The 16,384-nt window shown below is 45.9% G+C and overlaps 1 protein-coding gene across 20 annotated transcripts in view; it reads right to left on the bottom strand.

The window, feature by feature from the left end:
• The window catches only part of Fnbp1 (formin binding protein 1), a 117,323-nt gene that overhangs the window by 48,855 nt on the left and 52,084 nt on the right, over window positions 1–16,384 (bottom strand). For all 20 annotated transcript variants that reach the window (XM_020158959.2, XM_020158967.2, XM_020158958.2 and 17 more), the window contains exons 3-6: window positions 16,019–16,075; window positions 15,232–15,379; window positions 2,737–2,799; window positions 2,250–2,354 (exon numbers count right to left, since the gene is read on the bottom strand). In XM_020158959.2, the coding sequence (XP_020014548.2) occupies window positions 2,250–2,354; window positions 2,737–2,799; window positions 15,232–15,379; window positions 16,019–16,075 (373 nt within the window). The remainder of the gene's footprint in view (window positions 1–2,249; window positions 2,355–2,736; window positions 2,800–15,231; window positions 15,380–16,018; window positions 16,076–16,384) is intronic.

Raw genomic sequence — 16,384 nt, 5'->3', positions numbered from 1 at the left:
GGTCATGGCCAGGAGCGAGAGAAGAAAGATAAGTAGAAGGCATAAAGGTTGCAAGAGGAGAACAGAAGTCATCCCTTGCTGGTGGTGTGACTATCTTTGTAGAAAAAGAAGAACAGAAATATGAAATACAGATTGCTTAGCAAGGCACCTGGCTGTAGCATAAAACCTGAGCTCTATCCGCCACACAAGCTGAGTCTCAAACGTGTTGGATTAAAGTGTGCTCCTGTTTATTTCCAGAGACAAAATTATAACGTGCTCACTGGCGAGTGCACACCTGTGAGGGTAAGTCTGCGAGGAGTCGAGGACAATGATGAACCCGAAATTCGGGACGAAGTTTACTTCTGGGTGGGGAGAAGGAGGAGGACAGAAGCCTGAAGGAGACAGGCTTGGGTAACCCGGCGTTCCTTCAGTTACACTCCACATAGTTTGTACACAGCACACGTTTTGTCCTGTCCTGTCTTGTTTTGCCAAGCTGGGGTTCGAGTCTAGAGCCTTGACACAGCAGGCAACTGCTCTGCTGAGCTACAGCCCCAGCCCTGGTGTACTGTTTTATAAAGTTCTGAAAGGTAAAATACTTAGGTAGTCACAGGAGTTGAGTTTTTCGGTTTCTTTCCTTCCTTTGGTTGTTCATATTTTCAGGTATTTCTACAATGAGCACGGAGAGCTTGTATAATAAGGAAAGGTCATAAAAGTAACTCCTTTAAAAAAAAATCCTTAAATGAATAAAAATCATTCTGATGTTACATTTAAGATAACAAAGTGGGGGGGAGGTAGCCCAAACAATGTGAGTAAATGTAAAAATGATAAAATAAAAAAATTCTATCAAAAAAAAATAAAGCATTTGCTAAAGAATGTATATTTGTGCCATGTAGATAAATATGTGTATATATGTATATATGTGTGTATATATATATATACACACATATAAACTAATTTTTTTTCTCTTTTGGGTGGTACTGGGATCTGAACTCACAACCTAACACTTGCTAGGCAGGCGCTTTACCACTTCAGCCAGTCCACTAGCCCTGTTTTGTATTAGACATTTTCAAGATAGGGTCTTATGAACTGTTTGCCCAGGCTGGTTCGGAACTTCGACCCTCCTGATCTCTGCCTCCTGAATAGTTAGGATTATAGGTGTAATCCACAGCACACGGCCACATACGTTAATTTTAACTTAATCTTTTTAGAATAAACTTTGACTTGATCTATCTTATTTTAAGAGCTATTGAGGGTAACATTTTAAGTGTTTGGATAACATTTTAAGTACTTTGGGGATTTGGCTAGTTAATGGGACCTTAGGGGGAGTTTCTGTTAATTATGGTAACTTTATCAGTAAGTCTCTCCACTCTAGGTTAAGTGAGAATTCGGGCTGAGGATGTAGCTCAGTGGCAGAACACTTGCACAGCACATTTGAGGTCCTGGGATTCAGTTCTAGCGCCCACCCCCCAATATACCCAAACCAACAAGCAAATGAATACAACTAGAATCTGAATTTTAGTATGTTAAGTATTTTTAAAAGGCACACTGGTATACCCTCACTTTGTAAGTGAGGGACTTGGCAGAATGAGGCAAATTCTGATCATGCCATTGCCCTGCTGAAGTCATCTTTAACTAATTGCAAAAGCAAAAGGGACCCTTAGCTTGGCCCTGACAGCAGGAGGCTGTGAAGCCTGAGCAGCCCGGGGATCAGGAATGAACGCAGCCCTTTATCAGCCTGTGTGTGCTGACACTGTGTTGCTGACTTTCATACAAAGAGCGCCAGGCTTCTTAGAAGACACAGCCCACACGTCAGGCTCCTGCTGATTGCTGACACAGGAAGCTCCTGTGAGGACGCACAGAAGCCGGCCTTTGTGACCTGGCTGTGTGAGTGGGGAGCGGGCAGGCAGAGGGACACTCTCATCTTTCTGAAGGAAGCACTGTCACCAGCTCAGCTCTTCCAGATGGGCTGCATGGTCTCTCCAGCTCACAAGAAATTGACTTTGTTTTTGCAAAACCAGCGAGGAAGAACCAGAGTCTGGCTGCACACGTGCATCCCTGTCTCCCTGTTACCCTCCTGGTGACCACTCACACAGATTGCTCGAACCCTCACACTGCAGCCTCCCCAAATGTGGGCTGTGGTCCCCATGATGATGGAGCAAAACGAAAATGATCCCCAGTCAAGTGCCCTTTTGTGGATGCCTTGGAAAGAGGAAGCGGGCAGGGCTGTTGGTGACTCACTCTCAAGGGAAGTGAGACAGGCGTCCCCTCACCTTTTCAACGTCTGCCTTTGTCACATTGATGTCAGCGTCCATCTTCTCAAAGTACTGCTGCGCCCTGTCGGCCTCTTTGCAGTCCCGCTCAAACCGCCTCTTACTCTGCAAATGGAGAACACAGTGGGGTGGTGACAAGGCCCAAGATGGCCAGGAGAAGGCAGAATTTCATCCAGGACCCCCAACAGGCCTTCTGCTTTGAGCTGATTTGCAGATAACCATTTCCAGGAGTTGTTCTAAAACCCCCATTTATTTCCATCAATGCTGGCACGTGTGTGTTCTCTCCATAGTCCTTCTAGAAAACAATAAGCCACCCGAGCACTTCTGGCCCGATATTGGCTTGAGATAATGGCTCTAGAAACAGATTAGATGAAATTTAAATGAGGAGTGCTTTTGCTTGCTTTTGACTTACTGGGGAACTCGAGCCTAGATTCAATTCGAATGAGAGAATCTGAAGCCGATTCTTCAGTGTCAGTCCTCCACTTACCGACTCCAGCTGCTTCCAGCAGGTCTCGATGTGCTGTTGGGCTTTTCTTCCATCGTGAAAGTTCTGGAGAGGGGGAAAGAAACCACATCAGGGATCAGCACCCATCCTTCTCCTCCGAACATGGGAGGTAGGGGATCTCATCTGCTTAAATAACATTTTGATATTGAACTTCTGGGCTGAGGCGCAGCTCCATGGTAGAGCACTTGCCTCGCATGCATGAGGCCCTGGGTTCCATCTCCAGCACTGCAAAATACACACATGTAAACATAAATACTGAGCACCCAGCAGGTGCAATCGAAAGAAATTTAGCAGCTAAAATCCCTCAAATTAAAGGGGAAATAAGAGTAGTCACAAAGTTCCTTTTACACACAACAATATTGCATGTGAAGACATGCAATATTGTATCACTTGTGAAAACAGGAGTGTTTTATAAAGACAGCAACGACTTTTGCTGTTAGCTGCTTGGAGCGTAATTCATACACTGAGTGACCCTTTCACATTGTGTGATCCGACGGGTTTTAGTAAAGGCACAGAACTACACAATCATCACAATTAATTTGAGAATATTTTCAGCACCTGGAAGAGAAAAACTATACTTCTTAGCTGTCACCCTCTAGTCCCCCATCCTCCCCAGCCCTCAGCAACCACCATGATATTCTGTCTCAAATCTGCCTCTTCTGGTCACACAGGATGAAGACGTTTGTGAGTGTGGTGCTCACTTAGCAGGGTTCAGCCATGTTGCCACAGGTAGCCGTACTTTATTCTTTTTTATTGCTAAGTGAAACTTCATGTATGGCTGTACCACATTTTGTTTATCAATTGAGGAATATTTGGTTTGTCCCCAGTTTCAGGCTATGACAAGTGAAGCTGCTACAAACATTTGCGTAAAAAGCATTGTGTGGATGGGGATTGTCATCCCTTAGGTCTGTTTCCACATGAAGATAAATTCACCTCTGTGCTACATGGCCAAGGCCCCAAGGCAGGCTTATGTCTGCTGCTGACTGGCTGGGACCCCAGGGAGCCAGGCAAGGCTTTGTAGGGTCTGCAGGGCTTTCTTGTCTGAATGAGCCAGAGGCAGTAAGTGACCCAGTGTAGATGTTGTGAAGGGAAATCCCAGAAAGGAGCCTCTAGCAACAATCCTGAAGGTGACAGTGCATGGACCAGATGGCTGCAGGGCAGGCGGTGAGAGGGGGTGAGATTTGGGGTGGTATGTGTGTGGTGTGTGTGTGTGTGTGTGGTGCTGAGGGTGAACCCAGGGCCTGTGCATGATAGGTAAGCGCTCTATCTCTGAGCCACATCCCAGACCCCTTGGGTGTCCTTTGATGAGTCAAGTCAGCAGGACTTCCTGGAGATTAGGTTGGATGCGAGGTAAGGGGATGGTCAGGGTGGCCCCACGGCTGTTGGTCTGGGCTGCACAAGGACAGGGAAGACAAAGGAGTGGATCTGAAGAGAGAGGAACATGCACATAGTTTTAGTTAAGGTGGGTCCTGGGGTTGAAGTCAGGGCCTCATGCCTGCTATGCTGGCGCTCTTACCACTTGAGCCACTGCGCCAGCCCCTTCTTGGTTACCATTTTTTGAGACAGGCTCTTGCCATGCAGTACAGGATGGCCCAAAACTCTCATTCTCTTGCCTTAGACTCCTGAGTGCTGGGATTACAGGCATGTACTTCTATACCTGGCTAACATCAGTATTTCTACAAATCTCGGAGTAGAGCTGAATGGGTCTTGGATACAGAAGTGAGTGTAGAATCAGCACTAAAGATCCATTCAAGAATTATGAGCATAAAGTGTGTGGTTAAAGCCAAAAGGGTAGATGGATGAGGTTGCCACAAAAGACAAGAATCCCAAAGAGCTGAGTGCCAGTGGCTCACATCTGTAATCCTAGCTACTCAGGCAGGCCCTGAGTTCAAACCCCAGTACCAAAAAAAAAAAGACTCCCAAAGAAATAAATACACAGAAATATTAAGAAAATGCAGTCTTTTTTTGCCCAAAATCACTAGTTCCTTAACTTTTCACATCTTTTCACCAGACACCACTGATTTGGTCAGTGGACTGGGGATTTCCCAGGTCCCCTTTTCACCCTGTGTCCCCCGAGGCTGACAAGCAGTGGACCTCATAAACAGCTCCCCTGCGCTTCAGGTCTGGTTAGATTTGTTGTGCAGGCCAGGAATTCATGCCTGCAAGGCAATGGGTGGCGGGGACTCTCTGCTGATCTCAAAGTTGGAGTAGGGCTCCCCTTGGCTTTTGAGGACCAGGGGCCATAGCAGCTCCTCACTGAGATTAGCCCAGGGACTGAACCTTTCCTTATTGCTTTCCCTACACCTGCCATGTTGTCCTAAGTGTTCCTGTTTAGCTGGTTTCAATGTGCTGTGTTTTCTGACCAGCCAGGCGTGCGTTGGTGGTAGGGGTGCACTGTGGAAAAGGCGAGAGAATGGCAAAAATGAGTTCTTCTAGGTACAGCCTCCGAGCTCAGAGGCCCACCCACTCAGACCTGCACCTAAGCCATAATGACAGCTGGCTGGGAGGAGAGAGATCAGAACAGTGCTCCTTTGGAAAGGATGTTTTCTCAGCTCTCTTTGGAGGTCACCTTTCTCTGTTTCAAGTGCCTCTGCAAAATATATATATATATATTCGTAGTGCTGGGGCTTGAACTCAGGGCCTACACCTTGAGCCACTCCACCAGCCCTTTGTGGTGATGATTGTTTTCGAGGTAGGGTTTCAAGACTTGATCCTCCTGATCTCTGCCTCCTGAGTTGCTAGGATTCCAGGCATGAGCCACCGGCATCCAACATGCAATAATTTTTATTCATCCAGCAAGTTTTGGGTCTCTAGGATCCCAGCGGAAGCCTCTTGGGGCTTCATTTTTCAACTTTCCTAATGGACACAAGATAAAACAGGAAAGAAACAGAGTCTAAGGCAAGGAATAAAAATAACTGTGGGAGAATTAAGAATCAGAGCTGAAGGCAAGGTGAGAAAAACTCTGGGCCTAGGAGGAAGGACACAAAACAGGTTTTCTGAAAGCTACATTTAGTCATTTTAGAAGGGAATGGCCAGAGGGAAGGAGGGAGGGCTGTCCTCAGGGGAAAAGGGAGGCAGAAGAACAGGCTGAAGGAGAATCCCAGGACAAAGAAAAAGGATCCATTTCAAACCACCTGGACTAACCGTGCCTTCTCAGTGAGGTATCTTTGTCCCCAAAGTCCCTTGTCTAGTGGCTTTCTCTCACTGCAAAAAAAACTATTCCCACTTCCCAAGCAGGACCACAGTGCCGTGCATGTGCTGAAGAGATCATTCCCCAAAAGTTTACTGCAAATTCAAAGACAGGTACAAAAAGAAAAAGAAAACCAAGTTGGGTGTGATGGTGTAGACCTATAATCCCAGCACTTGGGAGGTTGAGGCAGGAGGATCTCAAGTTCAAATCTAGTCTGGGCTGCATAGTAAGATGTTGTTGAGAGAGAAAGGAAGGAGAGGAGGGAGGGAAAGCAAAGAAAAGGAAAGGGAAAAGAAAACACAACCTCAGCCCTCATTTCCGAGCTCTGGCTGAAGCCCCATCTCTACAGCAGCTATTGAAGGGACACTTGAATGAAAGCAAGCCCCACGCCAAGGGCAGCACTGTCGAGGAGAGGGCGTATATACAGAAGCACACTGCTCAAGACAGACTGGCTTTATTTTTATTTTCTTTTCCTTTACCGTGCTTGGGGGTCAGAACCCAGGCCTCTTGAATGCTAAGCAAGTGTTCTAACACTTAGCCACACCCCCAGCCCAGCTTTATTTTAAAAGGCATCTTTTCTGAAGACAAGTCTTTAAAAAAAAAAGGCATATTTTGGGAGCACTGGAGATGGTTTTGAGTTAACATTCATAGCGTTATTCTCCGGTGACTCTTTAATTTAAATGTTTAATAATCGTGTTTGTTTCTAAAGCAGGGCGTGTCCCTTACCTTACTGTGGGCTCTGGCCCATGAAGACTCCTCAGTCATACATCTCTCCCATGACTAAATACCTGAGCCGGGCACCAGTGGCTCACGCCTGAAATCCTAGCTACTCAGGAGGCAGAGATCAGGAAGACTGAGGTTCAAAGCCAGGTTGGGCAAATAGTTCAGGAGACCCTATCTCAAAAAACCCATCACAAAAAAGAGGGCTGGTGGAGTGACCGAGGTTAGGCCCTGAGTTCAAGACCCAGTACCACAAAAAAAGAGAAGAGACCTGTGATGGTGACGCTCCTTCCACTGGGAATGACCCCTGAGGATTTACTTGTCATGTAACACAGGAAGCATGTTCTTGTCATGTGACCCTTTAGAACATGGAGGGAGGAACCAGTGCCCTCCAGGGCTCGGGGTGCGCCTGACCTAACAGCAGGACTGTCTTCCCCTCCTTTGACAGAAAAGCGATCTTCACAGCTACAAAACTGAGCAAATGGAGGGGAGCGGGGCCGATGCATTTGTTATTTACGCACAGCAACGGCAGGGCACTTCTCCGGACAGTGGGCACGTGTGTGTCTAAAAGCGTGCCATCAGCTCTACATAAAGAGGAATTGTTCCCTGGCCAGAGATGATAAGCGCTTCTTTTGGAGCCATGGGGTGAAGTCATCTCAGCTCACTTCTCCTATCAGAAAAGAGACAGGAAATGCCATCTCTGGGGTCCCCAGAGCGCTCTGGACTTTCTCCTGTAATAAGAGAAACACAATGATAGACCTAAAAAAAAAACAAAAAAAAAAAGCCTAAAGGAATGTGGGGTGACAGATACTATTACTTATTTCATCTCAATTTTTAGTTGTGCTCAAGTCTCTGCAGAAAAAAAAAATCATCCTTTAAAACTCTTTTAGACATTTCCCTGTGACAAGGGACAGCTGAGAATTAAAAAAAAAAATCACATAGCACATAAAATAAGCAAGTCTGAGCTTAAAGAAAGGTTGACAGTGAGGACTGGTAGAGTGACTCCAGTAAGAGCGCTTGGCTAGCAAGCGGGAAGCCCTGAGTTCAAACCCCAGTGGCACCAAAAATATATAAATAAAGAAAACAAATATAGTTCAAGAAAAATGACAGTGACAAAGCTTAGAAGATTCTACTGTACTGCAAGAAACCATACTGAGGCTGAGACATGCTCACTTCACTATGTTTGTTGCTATTAAACCATCAATGGCTTGCTTAAAAACAAAATATATGAGAACAGCCATTAATAAAAGAAAAAAAAAGTAGATAAGCAAAAGAATAAACACTGGAGGGGCAGCAGTCAGCCATTTGGAATTTGAGATACAGCTCAGATTCCACAGCTGAAAAGAAAGGAACACAAAAACTTTTAAAGGGCAAAGAAAGAAGGAACTTTCAGAAAACATGTCTATGACAAACACTGTCATTTCCTCACAACCCACAGTGTGATGGATTTGGACACCAGTGGCCTCCACACTTGACTTGGGATCCCCAGTTGTTTGTTTTTTTATTTTGCTCTGTTTTGTTTTGCAGTACTGGAGCTTGAACTCAGGGCCTACACCTTGAACCACTTCACCAGCCCTTTTTGGTGATGGTTGTTTTCGAGATAGGGTCTCGTGAAGTATTTGCCCAGGGCTGGCTTCAAACTGCGATCCTCCTCATCTCTGCCTCCTGAGTAGCGAGGATTACAGGCGTGAGCCTCTGGCCCCCAGTCCTGGTTTTAATCTCACTACAAATCTACAAATGTGGTGAGGTTCTTGTGGACCGTGGAGGGCAGTACCTCACCATGAGACACCCCAGGCCTGTTCATGCAAGTGACTCATGCTCTTCGATCCCAAACCAGACACCAGAACACTCGTGACGGGACCTACATTCTGCATTTACTCAGTATGGCCTATTTTTCCAAATCTGTTTATATTAAAAATACCTTCTGGATGAATGTGGTTCCTAACATGCCTACCTCCCGTGTCAGGCTCATTTGCTCATCCTCCCCCTAACACTGACAGAATGGGTTCAGCGTGGGGGTCCCCTCACAGGGTGCAGGGCCAGGCTTGGGTAGCAGATGAGGCCGGGTTTCCTTTCCTCCTCTCTGGCTGGCCCTCTGCCCCCTTCCCCACCACTCTCTGTTGCCTGTGCCACCCAGAATGTTCACACCTAGCTATCTACAGACTTCGGTAGTTTTTTATCTTTAAAGTAACCACATCTCCAGTTCCAAAATGTTCTGAGTCTTCTGTAGAACCTCAATTAGCCTTTGGATGAAAGGATCAACTTAATACAATCTGCATGTAGGCCTCCAAGGATGCATGTCCTTCTCCTAGTCCCTTCTGGAGCTGATACCTCCACACCAAAATAAGGAGGCTCTCCATCCACAAGTTTAGGTGGGGTGTCAAGTGGACAGGTGGAACTTTCAGGACAGCAACCCTTCCCGAGCTGCAAGGTCGTCCAGTCTAATTCACTCACTCATCCCATGTTAACTGCACACCCACAAGTGCGTGGGGATGCTCTGGACATGAGGAAGGCGGTGTGGGAGAGTGAACAGAGAAAAGGGAAGGGACCCGAGAGATGAGTGTGGGTAACTGTGGTGTCTTGGACAGTGTGGTCTGGGGGAAGACCATGCTGGGCAGTGGGAAGACCGAGTGCAGACAGATGCTCCAGGTGTGAGAGGGCCTGGCTTGTTCAAGGCCAGCTGGATGCCAGTGCCCTTTGACCGAGTGCCGGGACAAGGCAGGAGAAGTGAGCATGGCTTTGACCATGGACAATCATGGTGAGCATGATGAAGGCTGCTGAAATACGTAAGAAGGGAAGTGACCTGCTCTGTTCTGCATCATTGAAGGTACAGGTGATGCCCTGCAGAGAACAGGGCAAGTGTGGCAGAACAAGGTGGGGACTGCTGCCCTGCACTCTGGGGGCTGGTGGTGGCTCAGACGTGGGGCCGGAGAGTTGGACCATTGGCCCTGGGGTAAGCACGGAAGCAGAGAGGTGAAGGAGGAAGGCTTGGCTCAGCCCTCCAGATGAGAGATGACGACAAAGGGAACCAGGGTAGACACAGAAGACATGGTGACACGTTGTGCATTGAGAGCGTTTTCTGGAGGCAGAGTTGACAGCACTGGATCCTAGCTAAGACCTGGGTGAGGGGAGAAAGGACAGTCGTGGATGGCACCATGCTATTGGCTAGGACAACCTGGTGAGAAGGGCACCGTTTATCGAGAGGTGAAGGAAGGACAGCGGGATGGGGAAAGGTGTTGGGGGTTCAAGTTCGCTTTGGGAAGGGCAAGCAGGGCCACTCTGTGAGGGGCGATGTTCCTAGCTGCCGAGAGTCGGCTGAGACAGAAAAATAGGCAATTCTCACAAGTCCCCAGAGAAAAGGAAGACACCGCTCCTGCTTACAAGGGAGGAACACAAAATCCAAGGCCACAGTGCAAGCCCATGAAGTCAAGAAGGGAATTTAAGCTCTCCGTGAACAAGGCATGTGATCCCACGAATGACGAAATAACTCTTTGGTCTATGTCACCAGTGGCTTTGTAAGTGATAAAACCACAATGGTGACAGGGCCCATTCTTAGTTAACAAAAATGTCACTTTTACATGTTCTTTCAAAACAAGAAGACTGAACAAAATACCTTCTAGGGACACATTGAACTGGGGGATACGGGTATGCGTTGGGGAGGAGGATGCCTAAGGCCAAACCATAGGCAGTCACACAAGGAGAAGTCCAAATTCTTTGGGCTGACCAGGCTCTTAGACTCATGAGAAAGACCGACAAATAACAACTTGAGGCCTCCTGCTTTTTCACTGATTTAAACAAACGCGGGGCAGAACACTACAAAAACCCACCACTCTTTCTCCAGCTCATGAAATCTAAAACCAGTCCGGGCTTCTCACTACACTTTTTTTTTTTTTTCCGGAAGTGGGGTTTGAACTCAGGGCTGCACACTTGCTAGGCAGGTGCTCTACCACTTGAGCCATGTCTCCACCTCTTTTTCCTTTTAGGTTATTTTTTAGATAGGGTTTTATGTTTTTCACCCTGGGCCAGCCTGGGGCCCTGGGCCTCCTACCTATGGCCTCCCACGTAGCTGGGACCAGACGTGCGTGTCACCATGCTCTCAGCTTATTGATTGTGATGGGGGGAGGGGCTAACTAACATTTTTCTCAGGCTGGCCTCAAACAGGGATCCTCTGATCTCTGCTTCCCAAGTGGCTGAGATTACAGGTATGAGCCACTGCCATGGCTCTACATTTTTGGTGCCTAACAAAGCAGCAGTCAGATCTCAATAGACTTAATAAATCAGAAATGGACCTGAAATTAGTTAGGTCATATACACAAATTCCTTTTAGCTTTTGTTTTCCTTCATGCTAAGTTTTATCTGCTCTAATCACTTATAAAAACATTTTTTTCTAAACATATTGGAGGCAGTCCATGCTGCAGAACTGCTTTATTGGAGATGAAGGTCCTTCGTTAAGATCTATAAATAGGACTTATACAATACCTAACTTAAAAAGAATGTTACAGTTTTTAGTGTGATATTAATTTTCAAACATTTCAGAGACCTCAGGAAAATCTTTAAGTGGTCATTCTAAGTGATGTGGGGTCTGCAGACATACACTGAGATTTGTAAAATTTTTAGTATAATTGTCTCCTCTACAACTCATCAGATAACTACCAGAAAAAAGCGCTTCCATTCCTGGCCAGTGTTTTGTAAGTACTGAGCCACCCTGCTCACCCATGGGGAAGTGCACTGGGAACTCCAGCAAATGTCGGGGAAGGCATCCTGGTTCCCCCACAGGATCCACAAGTGTCCACAAATTCCTCACCTGTGACTAGTGGGAATCACCGAGAGCACCCTCCATGGAAGCAAGGCTGGAGCTGAACCATCTCTTAAGATTCTTGGTTCAACATGCAACAGTCACCAGTAAGAGTGGGTTTACAGTAGTCCTTTCTTTTGGCAGTACTGAGGTTTGAACTCAGGGCCTCACCATGCTAGGCAGGCACTCTACCACTTGAGCTGTCTATGTCACCTCCTCTGCACTTTCAGCTTTGGCTGTTTTATTTTTCAGGTAGGGACTCATGCTTAAGCCTGGGCTGGTGCAGACCACCATCCTATTTTACGCCTCCCATGTGGCTGGGATGACAGGCCACGCCACCATGACCAGCTAATTGTTTAAAAGGGTCTCGCTAACTTTTTGCCCAGGTTGGCCTCAAACCACAAGCCAAATAGCTGGGATTACAGGAGTGAGCCACCTGCCCAGCTGTTTATAGCAGCTCTTATTCAGGAATGTACGTTATCAGTTCTGAGTTATCCACATCTCAGATAAGCCAATTCTCAACAGACGGCTTCACTGACACTTAGAAATCTTATCTATAATTCTGTGAAAGACCACTAATCTTATAAAATGACCAAAGCTTTATCGAGGACCATAAGCCATGGGTGCTTAAACAAGTATTTTGACCTCATATTCTCACTTCTGGGAATTTAGCTTGGGGGAATAATCTTACTCATGTGCGCAAAGTAAATAGTTGTAGCCAGGCACCAGGGATTCATGCCTCTAATTCTAGCTACTCGGGAAGCGGAGATCAGGACGATTGAGGATTGAGGCCAGCCCTGGACAAAAAGTTCCTGAGATCCTATCTCAAAAAAAAAAAAAGACCCATTACAAAAAAGGGCTGGTGGAGTGGCTCAAGTGGCAGAGTGCCTGCCTAGCAAGTGGGAGGCCCTGAGTTCAAATCCCAGTGCCAGCAAAAAAAAAGTTATTAAAGAGGTTACTTAGTATTGCTTAACTATCTAAATCCATTAATTGGAAATTGGGAATAGCCTGTAGAGTAAGCAATAAAGAATTAGGTGAGTGAATTATAAGAGTGTTAGAGTGAAACACGGTTACTAAAAGTCTAATTATGAAAACAATACATTTTCAGTAGACACATGGAAAGTGCTTGTGATATTAACTGGAGCACTTAAGCACACAGGCTGACCAAGACTAACACTTGACCATCACGTAGACCTGCAAACGACAACAGAAAGAAAACTTGGGAAGAATGAGGAATTTGCTTTAAAAGGACTGCATTTATGTTTTTTTCTTCTGTATTGGAGATCAAACGCAGGGCCTCCTTGCACGCTGCGCTATCACTTGAGCCCTGCCCCAGCCCTTTCCTTTTTGTATTTTTTTGTTTTTGAGATAGAGTCTCACTAACTTTGCCCTGGCTGGTCTTGAACTCTTGACGGTCCTGCCTCCACCTTCTGAGTAGCTGGGGTTACAGATGCATACCAGCCACCCAAGCTTGGTTTTGTTCTTTAGTTCATTTTAGTAAAATTCTTTTATAATTTGTGTAAATGAAACACAGCATTAACCCCTTAAACACCCCCCTCCCTGTCAATAACAGAGAGTAAATAAATGTGAGCTCTAAATAAATGACATGACCGGGCACCATTCACTCGCACCTGTAATCCTAGTTACTCAGGAGGCAGAGATTAGGAGGATTGTTGTTTGAAGCCAGACTGTCGAGAGACCCTATATAAAAAATATCCAACAGAGAAAAGGGCTGGTGGAGTGGCTCAAAGTGTAGGCCCTGAGTTCAAGCTCAATTACTGCAAAAAATAAATAAATTAATAAATAAACGATATGCTATTCACTGTAAATTTGTAGAAATCCAGAAAAAGCACACTTCATAGTATTAAAACTAATTGCAGTGCTCCTGATACATAACTGATGTCCCAATTATCCCTATTCTGTCATTAAACCCAGTACACCCTCGCCTTTGTCACAGAGTATAGACTAGCCGGTCATTTCTGTCGCTGAGTATGAGACTGAAGTTGAAGCCTGTCACCGTGGATGCCCACTGGCGCCCACTGCAAACACTGGGCAGAGGGACTTTATCATTTTAAAAGAGGTGGAGAGGAAAGACTTCTTTGACAAGGCAACATTCCTGAAAGAGACTTTTCTGGGAAAAGACTTTCCAAGGAGAGGAAGGTCAGTGCAAAGGCCTTGAGGCCTGCCCACGTAGCTGCAGGAGAGGAATTCAGAGAGGGAGGAAGAGGACCAGTCATGTGGACTTCCCACCTGTGACTCACTCCAGGCAGAGTTTGCACTTCCTACCAGGGTAAACGCAGTTTTTGTTAGGGAGTTGGCTAAAATGCTAAGCTATATGGGTGGAGGAAAGTCAGTCCAGAGACAGAGAGCATCAAGACAGAGAACAAACAGGAAGAAGATACAAACCTTTGCAAGGTCAAGGGAAGTTCGGAACCAGGAAGCAGCCAATTACTGTGTCCAGATTCACTGCAGTTATTTTATCATTATTATTAGGTACTTTTGCTATATTCTGAACAACTCATGGCTTCCTTCTGTCTCATAAAATAAAATATCTTCTTTAATGAATAGTGTAGCAGAGGCTGTCAAATTTCAGGCTCCAGTTCAGGGTTTCTCAACCTTGGCACTGTGGACATTGTTTGTTGTGGGGGAGTCCTGTGCGTCTCTGGCCTCTACCCACCAGCAGCAACCCCCTACATAAATCTAACAAGTATTATCCCCATTGCTTCCAGGTGAATAAATATGTGGGGTTTTTGGTGGCCCTGGGGTTTGAACTCAGAGCCTCACACTTACTAGGCAGGTGCTCTTATTGCTTGGGTTACTCCACCAGCCCCAATGGATTAATTTAAAGCCTGTACTTTTGCTGAGTGCTGGTGGCTCATGCATGAAATCCTAGCTACTCAGGAGGCAGAGATCAGGAAGATTGTGGTTCAAAGCCAGCCAAGGCAAATAGTTCTCAAGACCCTATCTTTATAAACCCTTCACAAAAATAGGGCTGGTGGAGTGGCTCAAGGTGCAGGCCCTGAGTTCAAGTCCCAGTACCACAAAAAAAAAAAAAAAGGCCTGTACTTTTCCCCCGAAACATATCCAAAGACATGGGCTACATGTTTATGGTTTAGAAAGAAAGTAAACTGAAATGTTCCAAATACCCATCTGCTCCAGGGCCTTTGCACTGGCTGCTCCTACTGAATGTTTGTCCCTCAGCCCTCAGGGCTTAACTTCACTGACCCCCACCTAGACAAAGTATGTCAGGTACCCCCATTATTTGCTCTTGACACACCCATGCTCCCACTTTGTAGCAACCATCATAAATGCAATTAAATAACTATTTTTGTCATTATTACTTAATATCTTTTCCATTTCATTAGGAACCAGATCCATCTTATTGGTTCATGTGTCTCCAAGGCACTATAAACGAATTTACTGCAGACTCAGGTTTACATTAAAAAACACAGGAAGGCCAACTTGGATTTGTTTGACTACTACTCGTTAGTAAATGCTACATCCCACTGCTTGCTGTTTTTCTGAAGTCTGAGATGCTCCAAAATATTTAAATTCCTCAAAGGAATCCACACTCTGGGACCTGCGGGTGAGTTTCACAGTGTCTGAGGGACACTTGAAATCATATGCAAAGACCTAGAAGCATTTCAGGAGCAGAGTCCATGTGTTTAGACATGCTCCCAGATGTCGGCTTAAGTCTCCCGCTCTTACGGCTTCTTTGTGATGTTATGTCTTTAGTCCTCTCTCAGGAGGAGATCAAGTCAACCTGCCTTACCGATTTCCTCTCCTGCTTCAGTTCCTGCACATAGCGCGCCAGGTCCAGCGTGATCTGGGACGTCATGTTCTCGGAGATGACCTCGTGCTGCCCGGCATAGTCGTTCATCTCGTTCAGGGTGGAGAGGAAAGCCTGACATGATGTGTACCTGCGGAGTACAGCACACCCACCCCTTTCAAACCAGGCCACATCCGTCCTCGCCCGGCCCCAGGTCAAGGAAATATTAATTAAGTCAGGGGAATGCACACGGCCTCCTGGGGGATCCCCAGGATTCATTACACAAGGAAATGGCTCAGAATTAATTACAGCTGAAACGCTTTGCCTCTGTGTAATGCAGTAGTTGGCTTTGTGAATTCTCGGTCCGGACAGAACCCAAAACACACACATACGTGAACTTTATACGAGGGATGCCTGGATTTAAGTCAGAGACTACGCTTGCAGGCTGGCCATCACGGTAAGATGCCCCAACTGCTAACAGAGCTGGGCATAGTTCTTGGGTGAATGAGCGGTGTGGCAGGATCTCCTGAGCTTCGAAACCAAATTGAAGCTCCAGAATGTACCCTCTGTACTTCCTGCATGTGCTCCAACTTTTCCTAACTAGTGGAAATAGGCTAAGACAGGTCTAGTGGCTTAGCATAAGTTCATTACAGATGCTCTTACTGTTCTTCCCCAATTTCAAAATGGACACAAAAAGGAAGGGGGACTGTAACTTATTTTTATCCCTCCTGTCCCTTCACAGTCAGCACCAATGTCAAGGTCACCACACGAATGTCAATGATAAACGTACTTGTATTCTTCTTCCTCCTTCGAGTTCTTCTTAGGTTGATATTTCTTCGAGAGATTCCTAAAATAAAAATACAGACATATCACTTTATTTAGAAAGACAACCAGGAAATCAGGAATGAAAGAACAGTAGTAATTTTGTTTACAAGTTTGTTTTTTAAAAATCACCAACTATCCACAGCTGGAATCCATTTATTCCCCTCATCCTTTCAACATGGTGAAGAAGTCCTGTATTACAGATGTGTGACTTTTCATCTTTCACCCTCAAAGGCGGAGCAAATATGAACAGAAACAGTTATCTGGATGGCAGCACCTGACTTGAGTGATCAGAGAATACAGACCCTGTATAAGAACACAGGCTACCATGTCC

The sequence above is a fragment of the Castor canadensis genome, chromosome 13, assembly GCF_047511655.1.
Source record: "Castor canadensis chromosome 13, mCasCan1.hap1v2, whole genome shotgun sequence".
Classification (NCBI taxonomy): domain Eukaryota; kingdom Metazoa; phylum Chordata; class Mammalia; order Rodentia; family Castoridae; genus Castor; species Castor canadensis.
The sequence above is the reverse complement of the archived record's forward strand: the minus strand, read 5'-3'. Positions and strand labels throughout refer to the sequence as shown.